Genomic DNA, 27219 nt, shown 5'->3' with positions numbered 1-27219 from the left:
TGGAAGCCAATGAGTAGCCTGTCTGTATTACAAATAGTTGTAACAAATTGCCTAAAATAACATTTCATGAAGCAGTTATGTGTTTAAAGGTACTGGAAAAGTACTGAAAATCTTGAAATGTGTATCTAATATGTGTTTCCATGATGCATAATGCTTGAGCTAATGAGGGAACTAAAACAACAGAGGAAATACACTGCCTTATTCTTACTATTGTTAAAAGATAACCTAAGCCTAAAGGAGAAAATTGCCTGGCAGAAGGTTCCTTCCCCACAGATACATACAGACTCAATTACACACCCTTCTCCAGCTAAGTCTTAGGGATGTGTTAGATGCTCTTGAAGTGCTTGCCTTTCAAGGAGCTATATGAATTCACTGCATCTAAAAGGGCTAACAGTCATCACTATAATTCTCTGCTAGTGGCTGTAATTTTCCAATTATTTACATGTAGCTGCAAGCTTCCATTTGCCATCTATTACCTCAGTTCTCCAAGTATGTAGGTAATAATTATAATCACAGCAGTAACAACAAAGACCAAAAACAATTACAGAAAACAAGGAAAAGTTTTGGAAGAACATTAGCTGATATCATTGACAAATAAAAATCTTATGAGTTTGTTCAGGCATATATGTGAATCCATTCAAGCTGCTCCACAAGCCATAGAATCATAAGATCTTAGAATCACTAAGGCTGGAAAAGACCCTTAAGATCATCAAGTCCAACCATAATCTAAATAGCTTGACCACTAAACTATATCCTGAAGCACCACATCTATGGCTTCTTGAACACCTCCAGGGTTGGTGACCCCACCACTGCCCTGGGCAGCCTGTTCCAATGTTTCACCACTCCTCAGTAAAAAAGTTTTTCCTAATGATCAATCTAAACCTCCCCTGGCACTACTTAAACTCATTTCCTCTCATTCTGTTGCTGGTTACTTGGGAGAAGAGACCAACACCAGCCTTACTCCAACCTCCTTTCAGGCAGCTGTAGAGTGCAAAAAGATCTCCCCTTAGCCTTCTCCCCACCAGACTAAACAACCCAAGCTCCCTCACCTACTTCTCCTATGCCATGCCCTGCTAACCCCTCCCCAGCCTTGTTGCTCTACTCTGGACATGCTCCAGGACTTAAACGTATTTCCTATACTGTGGCATCCAGAACTGAACCCAGTACTCAAGTTGTGGCCTTATCAGGGCTGAACACAGGAGTACCAGTAGGCCTTCTTGGCCACCTGGGCATACTGCTGTCCACCAGCACCCACAAGTAAAGCAAACACAGCACTTCCCAATGGCCCCAGCCATGGAGCTATCTGATTTCAACCTGTTCCAAATACGGACACCAGTCTGTACATTTTAATTTAAGTTGGCTGCAGTCCATAATTTTGAATATTTGTTATCTGATGAATTTAGCAAAAAGTCCTGGCATTCTTCCTAAAGCAGAAAGAAAGTGAAAAATCTGAGCTTACAGATGCAGAATTTAATGAATGTAATTTTCATTTATCATGGAAAGGATTCCAGTACAGATACCTGAAGTATCACTGCCTTGGGGAATGCATCTAGTTGTTATAAAGATATGCAGGTGTTACCATAAGCCATCTGTCAGTTCATAATTCACTGGACTAACTGGCTTCACCAGAATCACAATTATTTTTTTTTGTGCCACCTGCAGCACTGGCTTTTCAAGTCTTAATGTAATGTCCATGCAGTGATGAAGTGGGTTAAAATTCAAATACCATAAATCTTTACCCTGCAGAGTTCTTTTAATACTAATTAATAATCCTTCATAAAACTACTCAGATGACAAAATGATCAAATTCAGCTACTGGAGTACAAATTTCTGCAAATAACAAATTCTATCCATATCTCTCAGCTTTCCTATTACATGCCAATGGAAAAAAGAGCTGAGAATATTTTCTGTCCTAAGCGCATGAATAATGCCCTCTTATGGCAAAATTCAGAGAATCTTCAAAATTTATCCAGTCTAAGATCACTTGAACACTGCATCCAGATCTGATGTGCCCATCATAAAAAAGGCAGAGGTGCTGGGGCAAGTCCAGAGGAGGCTCACAAAGATGATCCAAGGGCTGGAGCACCTCTGCTAAGATAGGCTAAGGGAGTTGGGGTTTTTTATCCTGGAGAAGGCTTCAGTAGGACCTTAGATCTGCTTTCCAATACTTGAAGGGAAGGCTGGAGAGAAACTTTTCATAAGGGCGTCTAGCAATAAGATACAGTGGAATGGTTTGAAGATGAGTGAGAATAGGTCTAGAGTGAATCTTAGGAAGAAATTCTTCAGTATGAGGTTGGTGAGACTCTGGAATAGGTTGCCCAGGGAGGTTGTGGATGCCTCCTCCCTTGGGGTATTCAAGGCCAAGTTGGATGAGGCCTTGAGCCACCGAGTCTGGCTGAGGGGTGTCCCTGTCCATGGCAGGGAGGTGGGAATAGATGATCTCTGAGATCTATGAGCTTATGTTCAGAAAAAAAGAAAAGAAAAAAAGAAAAAAAGAAAAAAAGAAAAAAAAAAAAAAAAAAAAAAGGAAAAAAAAAAAAAAAGAAAAACTTGTCCTAGAATAAAAAAAAAGAGAAAGAAAAACATGCTGTGCATGGCATTTCAGTCAGAATGAGCTATACTCACTTTTTTAATTTCTTTGCGCTTCTCCATTTTTGTGATATTTGAGAAGAAAACTCAGTTTAGAATATCTTTTTAAACAATCAGGATAAGGAACTCATTTTTAGAACATTGTGATGAGTATACCTTGCCAATCACCAAATTAAAAATGAGTGTGTATAAAACAAGCTTATATTCTGCATATATTTATTGATATTGAAAACAAAGGATTTAAGTGATTTTTGGAAGTGTTTGTAATATAAGTAAACTATAAGGAATAAACAGGCAGGACTGTGGTGAAACTACTGGAAATGTTTATCTCCAATTTCACAACACTTTGGAAGTACAGTAAGACAAATTTGTATGAAACAGAACAAGTGTTTTAAATGTTAGCAATAGCAAAATAACAAATAACTAAGTTCTCAAGGAACATTTTGTATCTATTCTGTGTTTTTCTTTTATCGTTTCTTCCTTCTCATTGACTAAATAATTGACAATGAATAAAATTATTTTAAGTTATAAAGGTGTAATTGTGGAGAAGATACTGTGTTCTGGCTGCTGTCCAAACTATACAATTTATTTGCCTTTTTGGCTTAAAACAAACTGCTGCTAACATATTCAAATAAAAATTCAATTAGCAGATGTTCTGGAGAGAGTCAGATTCAAAAATATATAAATATATATAAATATTTAATGGAATGTTTATGTTGTTCAAGAAGAAATTCAATGCAGACTCATTTTAAATTGTGGTTCTTTCAGTAAGGAGCCAAGAAGCAAGTTAAAGAAGCAAACTTGTCAGTATGATAGAAAATACTGAGGCTTAATTCACAATGTCAGAATATGTGATGCTGTATTTGTCATGCACTAGGTGTTTCCATGAAGCCTGTGCTAATTCTGAGTAGACAAATCTTAAAATAATAAGCATAAAGCAAATTTTAAATCTATAATGGCAAATAGATAGGGACATCAGTCTATGACTGCTTCTCAGTCTTTCTTTTTAACTAGTACAATTCAATTTTAAGTTGATGACTTAATAGTATTTTAAATAAGCCCAAATCCAGATTGTCCTAAGGCCCAAAAGGTACAAAAAAACCCCAAACAAAACAACCCCCCCAAAAAACCCACTGAAACACATTCACCTCATGGGCTTTCACTATCCAGGACAAGTGTTTGCTCATGCCTTTTATGCAACATGATGAATACAATGGGGCGGCTTTTAAGAAGGGCTTTGACTGAAACAGGATAACTTAAAATACTGTGTTTTTAAGAGCCTTTTAAAATATCTGTTGCACTGAGATTGAGAAAAGAAAAATAGGGCTCCTGTCCCTGTGAATGACAAGCATTTGGGGGCATCATATGAATACTTTCACAAAGGAAGAAAAGAGTTCACAGGAACATAACACAATAAAGACCAGAGCTTCCATTTTATCTTCTTTAGGATCTTAGAGGAATGCGGTGGTAGCTCTATAACAAAGCACTAAACTGATCAGTACTGCAGCTAAAACATCAGTACACCACCATCTGTTTCATGCTGATTCCGGAGACATACCACAGTTCATAGCAGACAACACCAGCCTCTTTAAGAAATGGGAAAGAACACTTTGCTGGAAGCAAAAATGTCTTCCTTACTATTGATATAATATTATGGTAAGATTTAGGACTTGAAGTCTATAGCATCTCAATGTTTTCCACCTTGGGGAAATTAGAGTGTACTTTAGATTTACATTAAAATTGCCACTGCTACTTCAGGTTCCTAAAGAAAAAGTAAGAATGGTCATAGTGGGTCACTTGAGAGATACAGTTTAAATCCCCAGCTAGGATGTAAGGCAAAAGTATAAGGCTTGATGAGTAGGAGAGAGGACACCTCTGGAGCATGTTCTGTTCCTTAGGGTCCTCTGGTCCGTGTACACAGACCCAGGGAACAGTGGGCATTACTCAGATTGTTTCAGTCAATGCTCCATTTGGCATGAATTATTTAAATTATCATATTTTTCATTAGTTTTGTTCTTCTTTCATCTAGAGACACAAATCTTTATTTAATTTTGCACTGGAAAAACTTAATTAGGGAAAGTAATAGGAACAGTGGCCAAAAGGGTATCTAAAGATGAAGGTAAGAACAAGGCATACACAGAATGGGAAAGAATGGTCCAGAGAATGGTCCTTCTGCTCCACTTCTAAAGTAACAGCTTGCAGAATGCAAATAATATGCAGTGATCAATTAGCTGACAAATACCATCAGTAAAGCTTTGTCTGTACTTACAGAGAACAAAATAAATAGAAGACTAAAAGGTATGCAGTTACTACTCTTCATCTGGAGATGATGGATGGTAGGAAATAGGAATACACTATCATATTATCTGGGATCAGATCGGAGGTGGGTAGTTTCAGGCTTCTACTTGTTTTACAAACCTAATAAGATGAAAGGGAAAAAATAACCTCTCTTTTTCTAAACTTCACTGACTGTAGAGCTCCTTGCACCATAAGACCTGATGGTTGGACTCAATGATCCTGAAAGTCTTTTCCAACTGAAATTATTCCATGATTCCAGAACCTTCATCACAAACAGATTCCAGAATCTTCATCACAAACAGATTCCAGAATCTTCATCACAAATACTTCCAACACACAGATTACACATTGTTCTACAGGTTTTGCACTTGTGCTTTCTTGTATTTATAGCTTTCTTGGACTGAAGCCATCCTTGGTGCATCAACAACCCATCCCTCTTTGTTCAAGTCTTCCTAATGCATATTCTTACTAATCAACTTGCAAAATACTGATGACTTAATTCATTAAAAATTCAAACACAGCCTTGTGCAAGCACAGTGACTCTGGTTATATCACTGACCTCCTTTAGTCATAGTGGCTAAAAGGTGAAAAATCTGACCAAAACACGTCTTCTCCTAGACACTGCAATGACGTGGTTGCCTCACTGAAAAGAGAAGGCATGAATGCCTGGTAGCATACCAGGAATCAGCTTACATCCTTTGTACAGACACAGAAGTACTTATTTGATGATGACCTTACAGAAATCACAGTCCATACAATGACAGAGGTCACTATGAAGAACTGGCTCACTGACTTCCAGGGACACCATTCAGAGCTGAATCTATTTGAGTGGAGACAATTGGAGTTCTAACAAACTAAGAGCACAATGTTTTCTTCTGTTCCCAGACAGGTAATAGTGCTTCATTATTGTAAGTTATACTGATCATGTTCCTAAGCACCTAATTTTTCTTAAGCTGTGAAAAGAAATGGACTTTTCTGCAAATGGACTTTCACAGAACTTGTAAGCAGTAAAAAGCAAACTTATTAATTCAGTTTGACAACTCACTGTTAGTTACATGCCAACAGTTTTATAAGGCTTTGACCTTGGTGATAATGTCTCAGTCTTCATGATCCACCTGAATAAGCTCATTTACCAGCTAGGGCACACTATGTTCAAGGACCTGATGCTACCTCCTCTGATCATACAGTATGACCAGTAGCTTTATCTTGACTGTCTCTTCAATCTTTGGACTAGTTTCTGTGGGGAAAAAAACCCCACCAAACTACTATTCATACTAGCACACCTTCAAAATGAACACATAATGGCTTTCACACAATAAACTGCTGATATATTTTACACTTTCCACTGGTCTTGTAACTGTAAGAAAGAAAATAAACAAAGATGAACTAATTGGACTACCTGATGACCTTTCATTCCTATAGGGTGATTTGACACTAAAAAATGAGGACAGAGGAATGAGAAGTTAATACCATTTTCTCTTCTCATTTTAAGTATGAACACTTAGTGTATACACAGCTCCTTTGATTTTTAAAGGAAGGAATGGATTACATTTGATGGTCACTTTATCATGTTTTTACTACATTTTCCTTTATAACAGCTAGCATTTGATCCTGTATAGATTGTAAGTCTGTGCTTCTGTTCATAGCAGAAACCGATATTGAATCCGTTGATCTTCTTAATGGCTAGTTGTTGCAAATCCAGTTAAATTCTCTTCCACAGTACTGTCTTTATCCATCGAAATGTGTCTCAGGCATGGGGGGGGGGGGGGGGGGGGGGGGCTTTTCTTTGTCCTCTGCCATCATCATCTATCTTGGTTTCTTCTTTCTGCCTTCTCTCTCTTAATCCTGTGTCCTTTGGGTCCTATTGCTTCCTACAATCTGTTCATTTTTTCAGGAGCTTAAAATCTAAGTGAGGAGAAACAAAACAAACAAACAAACAAAACCTCCAAACCAAACTGTTAAGTAAACATTCAAATCCAGTCTTGCCTTTCTGGTTCCTGGTTTCAGTTATTGTTTAGGTCTAAAGCTAGGCCAGGATCCATTAGGATGATTTGTTTGGGTAAAAAGCAGACACCACACACAGATACAACAAATTCAGCATCTGTTTGTTTTGTTCGTGAGATTTTGCCTTCTCCAGTCACACTGAAAGACTCAGAACTGCTTGGACTCTGAAACTGAGAGTGAGGGTCTGACTCTATACTGACCCAAGTGATACAACCTGGAGTAACTGCACGTCATTATGTATCTCACACTCACCAAATCTGAACTGGAAGCACATTGTATAAAACCTTGTGCACATTGTGTAATAGAGGAGTTATTAAAAATCAGCTGCAAAGTAGAGTCCAACTTATTTGTCCTCATCCCCATTTTAGCCTGTAAAATCCACAGCCTGGAAAGCAAGTGTCTTGCATACTTTTCTTTTCACTCACAGGGCTGATTCATGCCAGTAAATACTGAAACCCCACCTCATAGTTTGGAGATGTAATTTCCATTCCACAAGTTTTGCTTGAAGCTAATACACGCTATTACAAAACATCTAAAGCAAACTTAACTATTTCACTCAGTCCAGCTGTGAAGTTCAAACTGCTTTTTAAAGTTAATTATCATGCTCTGACCTGCACATACGCACATGTTAAATACAAATAAATCAATACAGCATACTTACTCTTTTTCAGTTTGAGTTTTTTTTTGTTGAGTTGGGGTTTTTGTTGGGTTTTGTGTGTTTATGTGTGTGGTTTTTTATTTTTATTTTATAATTAGCATACTGTTGCTTTGCCTATCAGATATATGAATGTGATAGTATCTCACAGATTAAAGTTTCGCATTTGTCTCTTTGTAGTTCATGTACTGTTTTATAAACCCAAAGTCCTTGAGGGAGTGTTGGAAAGCCCCATAATTTTCCTCAGTGTTCCACTTTACCTTTTTATCTCTGATGTATCTAGCACATGTGAAAAAGAAATGCAGATAGCCAGGTGGCTCCCCAGCATCCATTGATACAAAAAGCATGGACAAACACAAGTGTCTTTGTCTAATGCTGATGTTGATTCATGCTTGAGTATATTGTTTTAGTCATCTTTTTCTAAAGTTATATTAGGAGCATATATTTCTGATCTTACCTAAGAGATTATTATTCTGAATTTTAAGAAGAATCATCATTCCTCCTTTTTAGTTAGTTATTAAGGCAACAATCTTTGAGAACAGTTAGAATAATTACATTTTTAGTGTTGGTATTTCATGATAACATTGTCCTTTTTCTTTAAGTGGTATTGCTACCAATGACACATCTAAAAATCTTCTGAAAGAAAAGTTATTTTGTATTTGCTTTGTGGCTTTCTGTGCATTCTCCACTGAATCACCCTGCACAGACCACAGCAAGAGGGAGAATACTGATTTAGCTGATTCACTTCTGTTGCTTGGTGTGGTGATCTCTGATTGCACTTAGTTGCAGGGATTTTCCAAAGCAGACAAGTGATTTCTTTTGCCAGGGTGTTGCTGTCAGGACTGAGGCATTTGAACACACTATATTTCAAGGATGAGCAGCATCATGTTCACAGCCACACTGCCTGCCCAGAGAGAACAAGCTTGCTGATGGCTTAGTTTAACAGCTCTCTAGGGCAGCAAATGTTCACACATTTCTATGCAATTTATTTGTGTTAAGGGGGAATACTGGAAGAGCATCAATATTTGTAAGGGTACATGATCTGGAGAGTGCAGTTCATTGGACAGCATCAGCTAATTCATCCTCAAGAGAAGATATGAAGTGGGCCAAGCTTTTAGAAATTCTGGTTCCATTTATTATCTGGCATTACTTGGAAGCTGGTATCAATGAGATCAGACATTTTGTTTCAGAGGAATGGAGCATCCCATGCTTTTGTGTTCTGTGGGATCATAACTGCATTTTAACCAGATTTATTTTTTTTTTCTTGAAGAAAGTAGTAACTTTGCTAGGCTGGCACTATAGCATAGGGAAAAAACTGTCTTTGAAAGTTTTTCAGGCCATAAAGACATCTACATGTACAGACAAAGTTTGTTTAGTGAGGGCAGTGTAGTTAGCCTACTCCCTGCTTTCTGGCTATAATACCTTAGTACTATTGACTGCTTTGGTTAGTATGGCCAAAGTGTGTAATAGCTGGAACCAAAGCTGTAACTTGAGCATGTACACTGATTCGTTGTGGGTACTTGTTTACTTGTTAACATATTTCTGCCGGTGAGACATGGCTGCAAGTGTATCATGAGAGATGCTCCCTTGAGTACTGCTGCAATGGTGCTGTGCTGTGCAACCTCTACCACCACTCTCAACAAATGTGGAAGTCTTGATTAAAAAGGAATTTGCACCCAGCAGGTCTGAGTAGCATCAGTATGCTGGCAAGGCAACTTGGTAAAACCTAACCCAAACCCTAAATACTGTTTGGAAAATTCCAGTCACTTTAACAGATCTGTGCTGCACTTCGCACCTTCTTGATATCTTGGGTAAAATTTTTGCAGTGGTCCCACTGCCATTCCTCAGTATCTTGAGGGAAAAAAATCGAGATGGAGAAAATGTAAATCTCAGTCTCCTAACTGCAGAAGTTTCTGAAAGTTTCTAGTAAAAGCCCTGGGGCAAACAGAAAACTACAAATCCAACTGTTGCTCTAACTCGCCTTTCTTACTCTTCTTCGCGCATTTTCTTTTAAAATTTCTAATCGAGGAAATTCGAGACCGAGTGGGAAAGGGAAGAATAGCGGGGTGGGGGGGTGGGGTGTGGTGGTAAGAGGGAAAACGAAAAAGAAAAAAAGAAAGAAGATCCTCTCTGACTGGGGCTGGTTGTGACCTGATTTCCTTCCCACCACAACACTCTCTTTCCCCCTCTTCAGAGTGACATCTACTGGCCTCCCTCGAAACCCTTCTACTCGCCACTGCTCCTCGGGGTCTCGGCTCTTCCCGGACCTGCCCCCACCCCAGAGACCGGCTTCCTGCGCGGCTGCTTTCCCCGGGGGGCCCCAGTCACTGTCCGGCACGGCTGCCTCCCTCTCAGGCTTGGCCAGTGGTGCCGGCATAGAGACCGCGCAGACATCCCCTGGTGCTGCCGTCGGGGCGCACGCAGAGCCTCGGGACGGCCCCCACGGAGGAGCAGAAACTTCCCTAGACAGTTTCCCTCTCGACTCCTGCTAGCCCCAAGTGCGCGCAAACTGCGCGGATAGGGGTCGGAGACTGCCAGCCGCTGAAGTCCCTTCAGAATCAAGCCGGGGGGGAGGGCTTCTCCTCTTAAAAGTCTTTGATTGCATTGTGCCCACCTAATCCGCGCCGCGAAGCGCGCCCTGCGCTGCCTCCGCGGTACCGAGCTGAGCCGGCGGCCCCACGTTGCCTGGGGCGGGCCGGGCCGAGCCGCGCGGCCGCCGGCGCGCTCAGCGGGGTGTGGTCTCGTCATTATTTATGAGCTCCAGCCCCTATTTGCTCAGCTAATGATGCACCGGAGGCCGCGGTGCCTCGCCTCGCTAGCGCGGCGAGGGCAGGGCAGCGCCTGTAACTGGAAACCAAAGCCCGCACCGTCACCGCCCGGCCACTTTCCATTCACTCCTAGGTGCGTAATTGAGGGCTGGGGAAAAGCGCTCCTGGTGCCTTAGGAGCCCAGCTATAAGGATTATTTTTCGAAGGAGCCGGGAATACGTTGCAACCACTGGGAAGAGAGACACTTTTCTTATTTTTTTTTTTTTGTTTGTTTGTTTTGGGTTTTTTTTTTTTGTTTTTTTTATTTTCTCCCCTACAATGAGTCAGATTTGGAATTAAACTGTTCTGGTAGCAGAAGCGGAGTCCATAAACTGATAGAAACCAGATAAAAATCTGTATCATTGGTTCCTACGATAGCTGGGTAAGCAAAATTTAAAGTTCTCTTTCTTTGCTGTCATAGATGTGAAATGTGTTTGATAGTTGAATTTTCCTGCTGTTCGCAGACAGTTTAAAGCAATATTTTCCAGATTGGCATAGTCTGTCTTTGGCGGGGTTTTCTTCCTCGTTCTCTTTCCTTTCTTCTGCTGAATGGCTTTTCTTACAGGATTTAAGTGTAGGACGCAGCCTGTGGTGGATGACACCTGTGCAGCACTTCATAACAAAGCTGTATTAATACTTTCTAAAAGCAATACAGCATGCTGAAGGCAACCGTAGTGGCAGAAAAACTCCAGCATTTCACCTTCTTAGTGGTTTGCCAGTTTGTTTACAGTTAGAATAGGGTATAAGAGCAGATGTGTAATTAGAATTTGCCTTTTGTCTGTCCTAAAAGATTCTTTAAAAGTACTTGCAAGGGTTTAGGTCTGTGAGTTGTCACCAGAGATCATGTGCACTGGGTATGCTGAATATAGTATCATGACTTATTGAGATAAATTGAGAACTGGGTTATAGCCCAAACCAAGAGTCAAACCTGCAGTGAGTTTCTATTCAGTTACCAGGTATGTAGATCTCTGAGATTAAACCTATTTCTATTAGGTAACTTGCATATCAGACACCCTGAGGTACCTATTTGGCACCACGTGTGTTTATTATTTATGTGTCTAACAGCTGGATAGGAACCATGCAGCTCAGGATTTGAATCTTGTATTTGCCTGTCACTTTTCTGTTAACAGTTAAGATCTACACTTGAACAATGAAATGTAGCAATGTTTCACTTCTGTAGCCGATTGCACTAGAATTGGCAGGAGGCATGAGAGTGGGAGGGAAAGAAAGAGGTTTCATTATTATTATTTCCTTCAGTATCATTTAAAGAAAGAAAGCCACACACTTGTTCCTCTGACTTTTTATCTCTTGCAAAGAAAGCATAGTGCTACTACTGTAAAATATTAATCCCACTGCATATGTTAAGTCACATGTTCTATATAATTTGCTATTTGTTTTGGCCAGCTAGGGACATTTTATCAGGATTTAACAGCATCTCTCTCTCAGAAGAGGGGCAAGTTAAAGTCTATCCCATGGGCTGGTCACAAGGTTTTAAATTTAAAGCCCACAAAGCACCATTAATACTAGAGTTTATACAGCCTGTTTAAAAATTATTCTTGGCAAAATGTCTGGAACTATCATTTTATTAGTTAACAGACCCTTAGAGATAATTTGGAACTTGGCCAGAATAGATACATTTCTCCTGTAAGCCAGATCTGTAGCTGGTGTTTTTGTCAATTAGCAGTGTTGTAGCATTACTTGATCTTCATGTATTTATCAGTACTTTAGAGCAAGTTTTGAAGGAGAGTTTAGAGTGTGGGCTACAAGTTGTGTGCTTACTCAGGTGCTCTTCATCCCACCTCTGACTTAGTATGAAGTTCTCATGCAGAAAGAAGTCTTTCAAAGCAATTTACAGTGAGTGGACAGGGAATGACAGAGGTAGTAATGAGATAAAGGGCTTCTACCATTAAGTCAGTGATGTGAATCCAGCCTAAATTGGTACTGACCTGAAGTCATCCCTGCCTCACAGCTGGTTCCTGCCACAGTGTGGTGGTTACACCTGGTTCTTTTAGGACAGGTGTGAATCTCAAAAGGACCAAATGAAGAAGAATGTAGGAATACTGGCTTTTCACTGGAGGGACTGTGGTGATAGAGCAGAGCTGAGCTACAGAAGTTTAAGATGATTGCTCAAGCAACAAAACTCATCATGAAACAAATGTATATTTTTGAATGCTATGTTCTAGCACTCCAAAGTGCTTCCATTTACCGCAGAATCAAATACATCACCTGACTGGCCAATAAGTGATGTGTAGTAGAAGGGCTGTTGATGCCAGAAAGAAAAAGAATAAATATCAGCAGGGAAGTAAAATGGGCCGAAAAAGTGAGGATGTGTTTTATCCTCAGTTTTGTAGCTGAGCTGAAGAACAAAGTATTTCTACATGAAATTGAATTTGGACATAACTGGTTTTGGAGAGATGCAGTTTAGGAGCACTATAGGTATGGAATGCACAGCTTCTGATGTCTGCTGAATTGTGAGTCTTATTCAAAGCCCATTGGAATTAATGGGAAAGAGCCACTAACTCCCTGAGCTCAATCCCTTCCTGAGCTTAGAAAAGATCCAGACTTGTTTTGTGGTGTTTTTTGATTGTCTGAGGAGCTCAGTCATCTCAGCAGCTGTACTCTGTAAAATGAACATAGATTCAGCAGAAATGCAGGTGGAGTAGCAGAAATACCAAGTGTAATGTGCATTATGCAACAGTGGGTATTCTTAGTGTTCTGCAGAAGTCTACAAGAGCAGGTAAGTATCTTGAAGGGAGCTAACCCAAAACCCTAATGTTGACTAACAGTTTCAGACATGTTGGAATACTTTTGGTTTCAATGGTTTTGAAATGACTATGTACATTAATAAGGATTTCATCTTAAAAGAAGATCTAGAGGGCTATTAGAGAACTCAACAAATCTTAAAGCTCATTTCTAAGCACCTTTGATTTCAAATGTTTAAAGTAAAAAAACCAACTAACCAACAACCCTAGTCCTTCTTGCTGCCCCCCCTCCCCCTGCCGCAAAAAGGTAAAACAAACCAACACCCCAAAAAACCCAACAAACTAAGCATGAGGGTGAAATTAAATATGATATAAAGTAAGGAGCCACATCTAAAAATATCAGCAAGATTTTTATTTGTGAAACTTTATCTCCTGTCCTTGCTTTGCTCTGCCTTGACATTTAGTTTAATTATTTCTCCAGCAGGTGGAATTGTCCTTATTTAAATAAACTGAATCTATTGCTGTAGTCTGCCTTAGCCAAAACCTGGGCTCTGTTGGCTCGTTCTAAGAGGGAGAGAGCTCCTTCTGTGCCAGCACAGAAGACCAGTGGAGAAAAAACATTTTCAAGTGTTCAAAGAGAAAATAGAAGTGCTGTACCTCATTCCCATTATATTATGACTTCATCTGGAAAAGCTTTCTAACACAGATCTTTCTGGAGTGTTGGTTTTGCTCCACAAAATTGTAAAACAACAGTAATGTGATATCTCTGTCTTTCAGGTTTTGCATCGTGGATATTAAGTTGCAAATCTGAAGAGATGGCATTTCTTGCACTGCACGTGTGGATTGGGATATTTATTTACTTTAGCAGTGTAAAAGGGTCTTCCCAGCCTCAAGCAAGGGTGTTCCTGACATTCAATGGTAAGAAAAAAGATAAACATTCTTAAGTAAATGTTATGATTGAACATTTTGTTCTTCTTCTTAAAGTCAATAATTGAGTAGAAATCTGCTTTTTGGTCTGCTTCCATTGTTATTTGGTTTGTGTTGCTGAGGTGTCTGTCAGCCTAGATTTGTTTCATACCTGAAGTTCATTGCTGCTATACCAATAGGTACATAATTATGAATACCTTCTCTTTATTTTTAAATCTTTATTTGTTAGTAAGTCATAATAATTTTTATTTTTTTTATCCTTAATTCTGTTTGGGAAAGATGATAGCATGTGACATGCAGTGGGAGTTATCAATTATTAGAGTATCTTTCATTTGATGCCCAAGCAAGACACTTTGCAAATCAGACTGCTTGAAGATTTAACAAGATGATTATCCAAGACCAAGTGCTTTGACAAAAATCATTCCTTGTGCACTGTGTTGGGTGTACATAGCATATAGCAATCACTGATGCCTGCATTCTATAAACAAGCAGTCAAAACTATTATTTTCAAAAGAAAGGGGCTTTTAGTTCTGAAGTGATGTGCAATATCCTACTGCTTAAATTGCATTAATAGTAAGGTAGCTTTATTCTTCTGGTATTAATCCCTGTCTTAATGCTGATTTTAATCAACACTTCAGAATGTTCTTCAGGCTTACAGTTTCTGTTAAACCTGAGCAGAAATTTTCTGTCACTAATTATAGGGACTTTTGCTTTTTGGTGTATATGGTTCACAAGTGCACCCGTGTCCTGCCGTGGGAATTTTCTATGTGCTCTGAAGAGTCTTTAAAGAATCACTTCAAAAATAATCATAGGTAGCAAGTATCTCAAACTGCTATTACACCACAATGATCCAAACTATGTACTCTTGAGCCTGAGGGACATCTGGAAGGAGACCTGCCAAGTTGGGCCTTCCACAAATGGAAACCAGTGGAATGAACAATTGTAAGATATTGTATGGTGTAGACTCTAAGGCCCTACACTTATGAGTGCCATACTTAATAGGCGTAAATTGGCATGATTCCAGTAAAAGCAATAGGAGAAATTGCATTCCAAGATGGAGCTAGTAAATGAAGTAGTAGGTAGGAATTTCTTGTCCTTGCTTAAATGATGTTGGCTTAAGGTAGGTGGTACTGATTCAGCACAGCTCAACACAGAATCAAGTTTTGCTGTGGTTTGGAGTGTTAAACCTGCAGGTTTGTCACAGTCATGTAGAACAGGCTGATCAACATTTCCACATTGTGTTTGTGATGGCCTTGAAAGTAGTCTTGGCTTCCTCTGATCTCCGGTATGAGCATGATGTAGGAAATGTTGAGATTTTGCGGTATTCAGACTTGTGAATGTATTTCATTCCTTGGCTCATCATGGGTATCCTGCAAGTTTGAAGCACAGAGCTATGCATAGGACAAAAACCACCAGACCGAAACATTTAGAAGAAGTAATGACTGGGTGAAATTAAACCTTTGTTTTTCTGTCCCTCTCTGAAAGGAAGTCATCCCTCTTTCCTTTAAAAAGATTGACAGCTTTGTCAGAGACAACCTTCATGTGATAAGGTTCTTGGATCCCAAGATCTCTGCCACCCCATACCAGCCCTGGGGACACAGCTTCACTTTTCCTGGCTGTAACCTTTTTGGATGCTTCCATTGCAGCTCACTTCTGCACTATCATGTACAGTTGGCACATACCGTATTTCCTCTCCTGGATTTTTAAAGTAATGTTTTGAGTGGATCTCTAACCTCAGTGAAGGTTAGGGGAAAGTGTCACTAGAGGCTTGAAATGCTATCTGATTATCTGAAAAAAATGGGCATGTCAGTTTCTTCAATACTTCACAGTATCGCAAAGGTTGGAAGAGACCTCGAGTATCATTGAGTCCAACCTGCCACCACAGACCTCATGACTAGACCATGGCACCAAGTGCCACATCCAATCTCCTCTTGAACACCTTGAGGGATGGTGACTCTACCACCCCCCTGGGCAGCCCATTCCAATGACCAAGGACTCTCTCGGTGAAGAACTTTCTCCTCACCTTGAGCCTAAACTTCCCCTGGCGCAGCTTGAGACTGTGTCCCCTTGTTCTGGTGCTGGTTGCCTGGGAGAAGAGACCAACCCCTTCCTGGCCACAGCCACCCCTCAGGTAGTTGTAGAGGGCAATGAGGTCACCCCTGAGCCTCCTCTTCTCCAGGCTAAACAATCCCAGCTCCCTCAGCCTCTCCTCATAGGGCTTGTGCTCAAGGCCTCTCCCCAGCCTTGTTGCCCTTCTCTGGACACGTTCAAGTGTCTCGATGTCTTTCTTAAACCGAGGGGCCCAGAACTGGACACAGGACTCAAGGTGTGGCCTACTTACCTCAACATTTAACATTTCAAAACCCCAAATCCCTACGTTTTAAAACTCTTGCTTTTTAACTAGTCTATCAAAGTCACAAAAGTAAGAAAATAATTGTGTTTTATAATCTAACAAATAATGTCTGAAATAAAAGGCTGATTTTTCTTTTTTTAAAATATTTTGGGGGGGGGAGAGGGTATAATATAAACCCAGTAATTTTATTTTTAAGCCTGGTGAAAAGAGTTTGCAGGTTGTTGTGTATAAAAAGGTAATGGCCTGCCATCTATAGTATGAACTTCTGGTCTCTGAATCTTCATTTATTTCTGTGAACAATGATGTAAGATAAAAAGGTGAAGCACAGTATTGTTCTTTACCCAAGTATCAAAGCATACTGTTCCTGCGTCAGCTGCCTCATTGCTTATTGTTTCCATGCTCTGAGAAGTTGTCTGGAGAATTGTCACTCTTTAAAAGTACATAATTTGAAAATAAACTATAATTGGGATTCATTATGTTTTAAATGACGTTAGACAATAAAGACAAGTTATTCACGCTGAGGATGCTTAGATGATATTTTCCAAGTTCTGAATTGGATTTGGCTTGGTGTCTATAATTATATTGCATATGTTTTCGAGATAGAATGTATAGAATAAGGAGAAAATGAGTGATGCTTTTCAAAGCTAACCTGCTCCTTCAGAATCAAGTCAATTAGTTTATTCACATTGCAGCAGTTCTCATGGGAAAATCCAGAAAGTACCTTGACCTATTCTGTTGTTCATTGGGAAAGATAAAAATGAGAATCATTTGAATCGTGGCTTGCTTTTCTTTTTTCTATCTACTTCATTAAGAATCAAATGTAATTAAAAAGTAAGCCTGGGTAATACCTCAAGAGCCTGATAATAGGGATTTTGCAATTAACTTCAATGGATAAAGGGCTGCAACCCTTATTTCTATTTTTGAAATCAAAAGCCTGGCCCCTTGTCTAATTAAAATGTACTTCAGGAGTTAGCTGAGATTGCTAAATGTGTGTCTGATCTGAGTGCAGAACTTAGAGCTGTCTGTACCCTGAGTGTGCCATACAGAATCCTAAGGCCTGATTTCTATTGCTTAGAATAGAATTAACCAGGTTGGAAAAGACCTTTGAGATCATAGAGTCCAACCTATCACCCAACACCATCTAATCAACTAAACCATGACGCCAAGTGCCCCATCCAGTCTCTGCACCTTGTGTAGCCATTTACTCAGATTAAATAGAAGGTCAGGCTGGAGCTGAACTGTGTGTTTTGCACAGGTAGGCTTTTGCATGGCATTAGGCCTGCGCATACTTAGGGAAATAGCTCCTGTTTGCTTGGAGTGATTTGTCATGACCTAACTGCTCTGGTCAATTGTGCTGACTCAAACCATCAAGAGTTGTACAACATCTGTTTTCAGAGCCACTGCAGTTCAAAGAAATGGCTCCAGATTTCTCTGATTCTGAAACGGCAAAGATGTGAAGTCTGTGGTGCAGAAGCTGCAGTAGTGTTGGGGAATCATCTGCTGTGTCACCACAGAATATGCAAGAGTGAGGGGAAACAAGGGACCTGATACATCTTCCTGCACTATTAGTATACTATTCTGCCTTTTCATACTACTTCTGACTCCTTGTCCTCAGAATAGATCTTCCTTAACCTACTTTAATCACCTATCATAACTTAAAGCACCATGTTTTTTCTCCCCATGGCATAAGGCTTACCTTATCTGTTTATGAACTATCAAAGGTAGTGCCTGCTGTTTCTCAAGCTGCATACATTCTTTCTTCTAATTGCACATTCTTGAAGAGATAATCAGGAGCAGTTTCCTTCAGTCTTCACAGGGGCAAAACCTTCCTTAAGCCAGCAAGACTATTACCAAAATAAGCAAGGAGTTATTAGACTCCAGGGTAGTATTGGACTTCAATTCCAACTCATAGCTAATATTTTGGTTTTTATCACAACCCTAAAATGTTGGGCCGTACCATTTGAGCATCAGGTTCTGAACCAGTCAATACAAGTCAAGTAATTATGTTTTAAAATACACTTGAACAAGGCTTCTTTGGGCTTTGAATTATTATGGAGACACACAACCAAGTGATGGTTTTGCAACTCACTTAGAAACATACCTGCTTGACCAGACATTTTAGGTTGCCATGAAATTTCCCATATGGATTCTCCCTTAGTCTCCAGTTAAAATTCCATGAGAAATAGATCAAGGCTAATTTTAAGACAGTTTTGTTCTTTTTGTCACAAAGTTACTAGAACATGTAAAGTACTTTTAAGAAAATATCGGTCAGCTTCTTAATGACAATTAAAAAGCATAAAATATCACCAGAGCAACAGCAGCACTTATTCAACTGTCAACATATTTGAAAAGATTTAATGCAACCCCTGTGGTTACCCTCAAGGAAAAATAAAGAGACAGAACCATTTTATTTGAGCTCTTGAGCCACAGCAATACAAGTTGTTTTGAAACAATCCCTCATTGTAATGTTAATGTTACCACAGTTAATAAAAAGTTCATTTATTATTTGGGGGCCTTTGTGTTGATGACAGTCTAGTAGGCAATAGCTTATATTCAAATAGTTGATTGGTTCTTTGGTGATGTCCATGAAATGAAAGCTACTTACACTATTAAGTAGAGGTAAAGCTTATTTTATTTTTTAAGAACAAAACTGTGGGTTTATTTTTCTTTATATGGATAACTTATACAAACATCATCTTGAGCATTTCTATATTTGCATAAATTTCAGAAAACTCAGTAAAATTTTCTCCAAACTGATTTGTGGCTTTCACAAATTCAGGGATCTTAAATAATACTCATTTATAGTCTTGAACACCAGTCATGAAAATGTTTCCCTTTCAGTTGTCTCAAGCTGGAGATCTAAAAGCTCACTATGGAATACTGTCAACTAAGAATTCTTGCATCTGGTCATATTGACAGCTTCAGTTGTTTCACTATTTAAAGATAGATTCTGCCATGTGCTGTGACTTCAGTCATAAAAACAATCAAGCAATTAAGCTGAAGTCACAGGTGATGTTTGGTCTAGTTCTTTGTTCTCTGAAGTTACTACAAGAGCTATCCCCATAGGAAAGCACAAATAAGTACGTGGTCTTCAAGGTAGTTAATTATGAGTTCTCAAATTTAGGAGAAAATCTTATAAATTTAATCCTCCTTCTGGATGAACTCATCCAAATTTTACGAAGCTTGGGAATTTTGGTTGTCTCTTGCACGATAAGAAGTAGATCTGCTATCTAAGATTCTTCCTCCTTTTAATCTCTTTCTATTCCCCAAATCAGTCAGTTTGACCTATATCTGAACATCATAGTATCAGTCAGGGTTGGAAGGGGCCACAAGGATCATCTAGTTCCAACCCCCCTGCCATGGGCAGGGACACCTCTCACTAGATCAGGCTGCCCAGAGCCTCATCCAGCCTGGTCTTACACACCTCCAGGGATGGGGCCTCAACCACCTTCCTGGACAACCCATTCCAGGGCTTCACCACTCTCATGGTGAAGAACATCCTCCTTACATCCAGCCTGTATCTCCCCACCTCCAGCTTCATTCCATTCCCCCTAGTCCTATCACTACCTGAAATCCTGAGAAGTCCTTCCCCAGCCTTCCTGTAGGCCCCCTTCAGATACTGGAAGGCCACAATTAGGTCACCTCAAAGTCTTCTCTTCTCCAGACTGAACAGCCCCAACTCCTTCAGCCTGTCCTCACAGGAGAGGCGCTCCAGCCCTCTGCTCATCCTCGTGGCCCTTCTCTGGACACGTTCCAGCACGTCCATATCCCTCTTGTAATAGGGGCTCCAGAAGTGGATGCAGTACTCCAGGTGGGGTCTCACCAGAGCTGAGTAGAGGGGGAGAATCACCTCCCTTGACCTGCTGGCCACACTTTTCCTGATGCAGCCAAGGATCTGATTGGCTTTGCGGGCTGCAAGTGCACACTGAGAGCTCATGTTGAGCTTTTTGTCCACCAGCACCCCCAAGTCTCTCTCCTCAATGCTGCTTTCCAGCCAGTCACTGCCCAGCCTGGATTTGTGCCTGGGATTGCCTCAACCCAGATGCAGGACCCTGCACTTGCTTTTGTTGAACCTCATGAGGTTGGCTTGTGCCCACCTCTCCAGCCTGTCAAGGTCCCTCTGGATGGCCTCCCTTCCCTCCAGCGTGTCTGCTGCACCACCCAGCTTGGTGTCATCAGCAAACTTGCTGAGGGTGCACTCAATGCCACTGTCCATGTCACCCACAAAGATGTTGAACAGGACAGGTCCCAGGACTGATCCCTGAGGGACTCCGCTTGTCACTGGCCTCCACTGGGACATGGACCCATTGACAGCCACTCTTTGGGTGAGGCCATCAAGCCAGTTCTTTATCCATCTAGTGGTCCACCCATCAAACCCATGTGTCACCAGTTTGGAGACCAGGATGTGGTGCGGGACAGTGTCGAAGGCTTTGCTCAAGTCCAGGTAAATGACATCAGTTGCTCGCCCCTCATCTGTTAATTTTGTCACCTGCTCATAGAAGGCCACCAGGTTGGTCAGGCAGGATTTGCCCATGGTGATGCCATGCTGACCGTTCCGAATCACCTCTTCACTGTTCTTCTGAGCCAGCAGTGCCTCCAAGAGGATCTGCTCCATGATCTTTCTGGACATGTTTTGTGTTGGTTGTTTTTGTGGTGGGTTTGTTTTCTTTTCTTTTTTTTTTTTTCAGATGGAAGAAATCAAACTCTGAACATTTTGATAGATTCAACACATCTCAGCACTCTACTTGTCACAGGAGAAAGCAGCTTATCTTGGCCAATTCCACTGCTGTCTCATTACAATTCTCTCTTGTGTTGCCTGTGCAAGGCAAATGCTGTACTCCCTACACAGGCAGTTAAATTGCCATTATTTTACAACACATCTTCTTTTATGTTTAAAAAATGTGATGAGAGAAAAAATGGCAGAAATATTTCTTACACTCTATCTTGTTTGGGACTTTTCAAGAACCGGTAACAAGAGTTCCTCTGTGAGCCATTTCCATACTGGATGAGTTCACAGTGTGCTTTGATATGTTGTGCTGCACAAGCCTTTTTGTGTATCAGATGTAATTAGAGACATGACGCACAATAATTACTCATTTTATTGAAGTGCGTTGACTGAGGTCCTGCTAGGAATAAATACAGAGACCAAGACCTTACCCATCATTTGAACTCGCTATTTCCTCAACATGTAGTTTTTCCTTTATGGTGCTGACTTTTCAGTGTCCTCAATAACACTCCTTATTAAAAAGACTGGACACCCTTTCTCAATGAAAGGTCTTCGTTGTGGGGACACAGTGTGCCATCTCATCTACCATTCAGACAGCAGTGGCTGCAACAGATACTAGGTTAAAAGAAGGCTGTGTTTTGCCCTGCTCATCCAATGGCAGAGTTAGAGTGTCAGGAAAAATAATAATACCAGGCAGCAGCACCAACTAGGGGTTCTCCTGCTGGAAAGGGACTCCAAGGAGAAAGACCTTGGAGTTGTCGTGTACAGCAAGTTCTCCATGGGACAACAATGTGCCCTTGTGGCCAAGAGGGCCAATAGTATTCTGGGGTGCTTTAAGAAAGGTGTATCCAGGAGGTCTATGGAGATTCTCCTCCACCTCTACTCTGCCCTGGTGAGCAGGGTAGACCTAGGTTGGACATTAGGAAGAAGTTTTTCATAGTGAGTGGTGAAATACTGGAACACATTTCCCAGATATGTGGTTGAGACCCCATTCCTGGAGACATTCAAGATCAGATCTGATGTGGCCCTGGGTAGTCTGATCTAGTTGGAGATGTCCCTACTGTGTGCAAGGGTGTTGGACAAGACCCACTCGGAGGGTCCCTTCCAACCCAGTGCAATCTGTGAATCTATAAATGTCCTTTCCAACCAAAACCTTTCTATGATTCTATAACTCTGTGCTGTTAGGGAAATAAAGCAAATATCATATCTGCTCTCTGAATGCCAGCAAATCATCATAAGCCTGATCTGTGTGAGCACCTTTCAGGGGTGAGCTCTTAATCTAATCAATTATAAACTGGGTGACCATCCCAGGAGTGTGATACAACATTTTTAATGGTGTTGCTAATCCTGGGGCAGGAAGGATGGCTTGGGGTTTGTTATTTCCATTTAGGTCTTTAAGTAAAGGCTTCATATAAGACACAACTACTTTTATGAGAAGGTTTTTCTTCTAATACCAATTTCAAATGCAAACAAGCTATTGTGAAATACAACATTTAGAGATAGTTTGGGGTGAATACTAAGACTTTTGAACTATTCTGCTTAATCTTGCTCACTGTTTTGGGATAAATTATTGCCTCAACAAAATTAGCTTCTGGAGTGGAGATGAAGACACATTGCAGTCACCCTGGATTGCCAAGTTGATTAATAATAATTAAAAAAAAAAAAAAAGAAGAAGAAAAATAGAAATCTTGGCAGTTAATCTTATCTTTTAAAAAAGACAACCAACCCCCCCAAATTAAACTTAAGCCACATTACCTAAAGGAATAATTTTCCACCATTAAGAGGTTCAGACTGGCATTCTGAAATGAAGGAAAAGGACTCTTCTTTGTAGTTACATGGTGAATGTGTGACACAATTCTATTTCAACTGTCAACTTCTGTCTCCTTTTTGTATTTCCTTTGTAATTTCATACTTCTTACATTGCTTTGCAAATAGAAGTGAATAAAAAGGTCTTGTAAATCCTTGCCTGAGACTAAGAGGCTTTCTTAGTCACCTGTTTTTATGATAATTTGTTGTTGTTTCTTTGAATTTTAATTTGTTTAATACCACTTCCCTTTACCATTCTTAATGAAAAGTACATTTACTTCTGGAAGCTTTGAGTTATGCAGAATAAATCAGTCCCTGTCAGCTTGGAATCAATTAAATTGAGCAAATATTTGACTGCTTTTAACATTTGTACAAGTCAGGCTATATCTCTCAGGCTCCCAGCTTTAAGGAGCTGCAGAGTTAGATTTACAGGGATAATGGAAATATGTGAGGCAAGTGTCTGGTTGCTCCTTCAGTTCAATGGCTGGGAATGATGAGGTTGATTTTCTTTCCTTCCCATGTAACAGACCAAGAATGCAAAGATTTGAACAGCATAAAAAGATAAATATCATGGTATATATGCACACAAAAATCAATAGTGTAACAGGAAACAAAGAGAGAAAGATACTGAACATAAGGAGAAACTTTTTCACTGTGAGGATGACAGAGCACAGGAACATACTGCCAGAAAGGTTGTGGAAGTCTCTGGAGACTTTCTAAATCTGCCTGGATGTGTTCCTGTGTGACCTGCTCTAGCTGATCTTTCTCTGGCAGGGGAGTTGGACTCAATCTTTTGAGGTCCCTTCCAACCCCTAACATTCTGTATTTCTGTGATAATCATACAGTAGTTGATTTTTAGTGCAAAAAGACAAGTATTCAAAACACTGTATCATATACATCTATATGTGCACCCACAACTTCTGCCTGATCACAAACGTTATTCTGAGTGTGAGTCATACCCTAGGCTGCATCAAGAGGAGTGTGGCCAGCAGGTCAGGAGAGGTGATTCTGCCCCTTTATTCTGCTCTTCTGAGCCCCCACCTCAAATACTGTGTCAAGTTCTGGGATCCCCATCATAAGAGGAACATAGAATTATTGGAGCAAGTCCAGAGAAGGGTCAAAGGTTGGAATACCTCTGCTATGAGGATAGGCTGAGGGAGCTGGGGTTGTTCAGCCTAGAGAAGAGAAGACTCTGAGGGGGACCACAGAGCTCCCTTCCAATCCCCAAAAGTATCCTACCGGAAGGCTGGAGAGAGTTAAAGAGGAATCATTTGAAGCTGAGGGAGAGGAGGTTTAGATCTGGATCTTAGGAAGAAGTACAAGGGTGGCAAGACTGCAATAGACTTCCCAGGGAGGTTGTGGATGTCTCCTCCTTGGGGTTGCTCAAGGCCAAGTTGATGATGCCTTTCAGCCAAGTCTGGCTGAAAGGCATCCCTGCCTATGGCAGGGAGGTTGGAATAGATGATCTCTAAGGTCCCTTCCAACCTAAGCCAATCTAGGATTCTATAAACCTGAAACTGTTACAGAAACTCCTTGAAAAGATTCACTGATCTTAGAAGGCAAGAGCAGAGTTACCTTATCCTCTCCTGAGCCATAGCCATATGGGAAGCAGAACATGCTGGTTTTATGGAGGTAAACAGTGTCACACATATCTTTGACCTTCCCAGTGCATTCCAACAACACAGGACAGTTCCTAGCACAATAGGTTTCTGCAGTTCTTAGAAATTCCTTCTTGTCTGAAATAATCAACCTGCATGCCTGTCAGTGCAGCGTTCTGAGAGGGTCTCCGTCGAGTACTCTTGCGAGGTGTGATATCAAATTAGAGTACAAAAATGAGAGCACTCACATCTTGAGAATGGCACTTTCTAGGCTTTTAATATCAACCAATTAAGATGTTATTTTCAAGGACAGTCTTGGCATCTTTTCAAAAATTTACTTTTTAAGGTCTGAAAAGGATTTAGTTGGCATGGAGAGTTGATCCTAGGCTTAGACTTCAATGTGAATGCAGCTGGAATTTTTTAAGCTGATTCAGCTAAAAACCCATTTCCTGCCACCGTTGAGAGTAATGCACCATCAGTTTAGTTTAGTTTTGTTTTGTTTTGTTGTTTTCCCCTAAAGCAGAAAAACCTTCAGCAAAGATAAAAACATTTAAAACCCTCACGAGGTGTTTTATTGTGGTTTGTGCCGGGGGAAATAAAGCTGTGCATACATGGCTATAAAATCTGAAAATTAATATGCCTGTAAAACCATTACCTCTGATTTAAAAATTTTCCATCTTTATAGCTTTGATAAGTCCCTTTAAAAATGAGAAGAATGTCAGGCACTCATTTCGTCCTGTAGAAACCTTGGGGGTTTTAGGATACTTGCAAACATGAGGCTTTTTGAAACAATTTTCAAAAGTTGAGTAAGAAAAGAATCAAATGTGACTTGTTTTGGGTTTGTTTTTTATTTCATTGTGCATTTGTTACAACTCCTGATCTCAGGTAACGTGTCCTCACACAGGGAGCTGAAAAAGTCCATTCCTAAAGTCGCAAAACTGCCTAAAATTGCAAAAATAATTTGAAACTTTAAGTTGTGGTCACTACCTACACTAACTGTTCAGAAATTGAGGAGAAGACTTATGATTACAAAGACTGTTTTGGCCCACCAGCCAAGTCCGACAAACAACAAGATTTTACCGGGTCCCATCTTTTCCTTCTAGAGATGGGAAAATCTTTGCTTGTTTTTCCTTAGATGATGAATTTTACCTCCTGCCTCAGCACCCTGAAAATGAGCAGTCACTTCATGAAACAGAAGCATGGTGCTTTCAGAAGTGAAAGAACTCAAGTCATGCTGCATTTGTTGTATATATATATATATATATATATATATATATATATATATGACTGGACTAGTTAAAGCTGCTGCTGTGTCCACTTCAGTGAAAGCAGGCACTGGGCGAGAGGGGCAAGCACAGGGATCCAGCATCTCCCCAGCAGATGGGGAGAGCAGACCACCCTGATGCTGGAGCTCTGAAGAGGCTTTTATAGAGGAAGTTTGTGCCAGCTGAATCAATACTGATGCACGTTTCATACCTACTGTGGTGATTTACAGAGATGTGTTTTGGGGGTGGTGATCCAATAGAATTAATTATTCAAACAAATGAACAAAACCCCCCAACCTTTCTTGAGTAACTTTTGTTTGCAGCTACAGAAATCTGCCACAAATGATGACTTAGCTTCCATTTGCAATTTTAAAAAAGGTACATTTAATTCCAGGTTGTCAGGGTGTCATTGCCAAAGAACTTTCCCTCTAGAGCACTCTAGACACATCCAACACTTCTGGAGAGTGATGAGATCTCTCTCTATTATGATGATTACAGTGATTATTATTGTTGTTGTTGTTGTGCTTCTAGGGCGTGTGGTATTTGTTGGCATTGATACTGTTTTTTTGGCATTGGTATTAATAATGGTATTGGAGGAAGGTGTTGAATACTGGATTTGAGGCAGCATCAGTTCTTCTCTGAGTATGCAAGAGGCAAGCAGCTGAGATTTTTCTTTTCACTCTACATTGTGACTGTGAAGAACCTTTGCTTTAAGGTTCTTCCCTTTCTACAGTTGAGGAGACAATAGCTTTGAGAAGGGTTTATGGTTTGCTTAGCGCTGTTGAAAGCTTCCCTAGCCAGCTGGAGAAAACTCCCTTTCAGATCAGATTGGATGCAAAAGAAAACATCCAACATCTAACTTCAGATTTTGTGTAACATCAATAAACTGCAGCACTCTGAATAAACAAGGTGGCCACTCACTGTTGACAGTTTTCTTTGCTTATTTTTCCTGCTCTGTGCCTATGATAGCCCCAACCTATTTGCTGAGCAGCTGAAGAGGACTTTTGCTCAAAGTAGGTACGTAGGTATGAGTCCTATGTGGAAATGTGTGAGGGAGAAGTAGCAGATTGTGGGATATTTTTTTCTCTGAAAAGGCCTTTCAAGAAATCAACTGTTCCATTGTGGAGAGTGAAAGAGGGATGTAGCAGTCACCAAAAGGGGAAAGGTTCTTGTGGGCATTATTCACAGCCACAAAGAGTTGGCATGAAGTTGCTCCATCCCAGCTCACATGTATGAGAACATTCAACTGCAGTGTCTGCTCTGGGTATACTCTCCAGCTGCTTTGAAACTGACTTCATGTTTGATACCAGATCTTCTCATGCTGGAGAAAGTACATGTGTGTATGCTCCTTAGCCTCAGTTAGGAGGCAAAATGCTAATTTTCTACACAGTAATTGAGCGTGGTTCTGGGTTGCTACATTATTTATGTGTTAACATATTCTGCAGTCATGCCAATGTGGCTTTTTTTTTTGGTTTGTGGATGGGAGAAA

The 27219-nt window shown here is 40.4% G+C and overlaps 1 protein-coding gene across 3 annotated transcripts in view; it reads left to right on the top strand.

Moving 5' to 3' along the window:
* Positions 1-10342: 10342 nt before the first annotated feature.
* The window catches only part of SEMA3C (semaphorin 3C), a 127967-nt gene continuing 111090 nt past the window's right edge, over positions 10343-27219 (top strand). The window contains exons 1-3 of one of the 3 annotated variants that reach the window (XM_068167685.1): positions 10343-10447; positions 10642-10735; positions 13833-13973. In XM_068167685.1, coding sequence (XP_068023786.1) covers positions 13871-13973 — 103 coding nt within the window. In that variant the 5' untranslated portion in view covers positions 10343-10447; positions 10642-10735; positions 13833-13870. Of the gene's footprint in view, positions 10736-13832; positions 13974-27219 lie in introns of all 3 variants that reach the window. The other 2 variants (XM_068167693.1, XM_068167675.1) reach the window with 2 other exon arrangements.

Source organism: Melanerpes formicivorus, unplaced genomic scaffold (assembly GCF_026170545.1).
Source record: "Melanerpes formicivorus ecotype bairdi unplaced genomic scaffold, bMelFor1.0.p_v2 SCAF_3, whole genome shotgun sequence".
Taxonomy (NCBI): domain Eukaryota; kingdom Metazoa; phylum Chordata; class Aves; order Piciformes; family Picidae; genus Melanerpes; species Melanerpes formicivorus.
The sequence above is the reverse complement of the archived record's forward strand: the minus strand, read 5'-3'. Positions and strand labels throughout refer to the sequence as shown.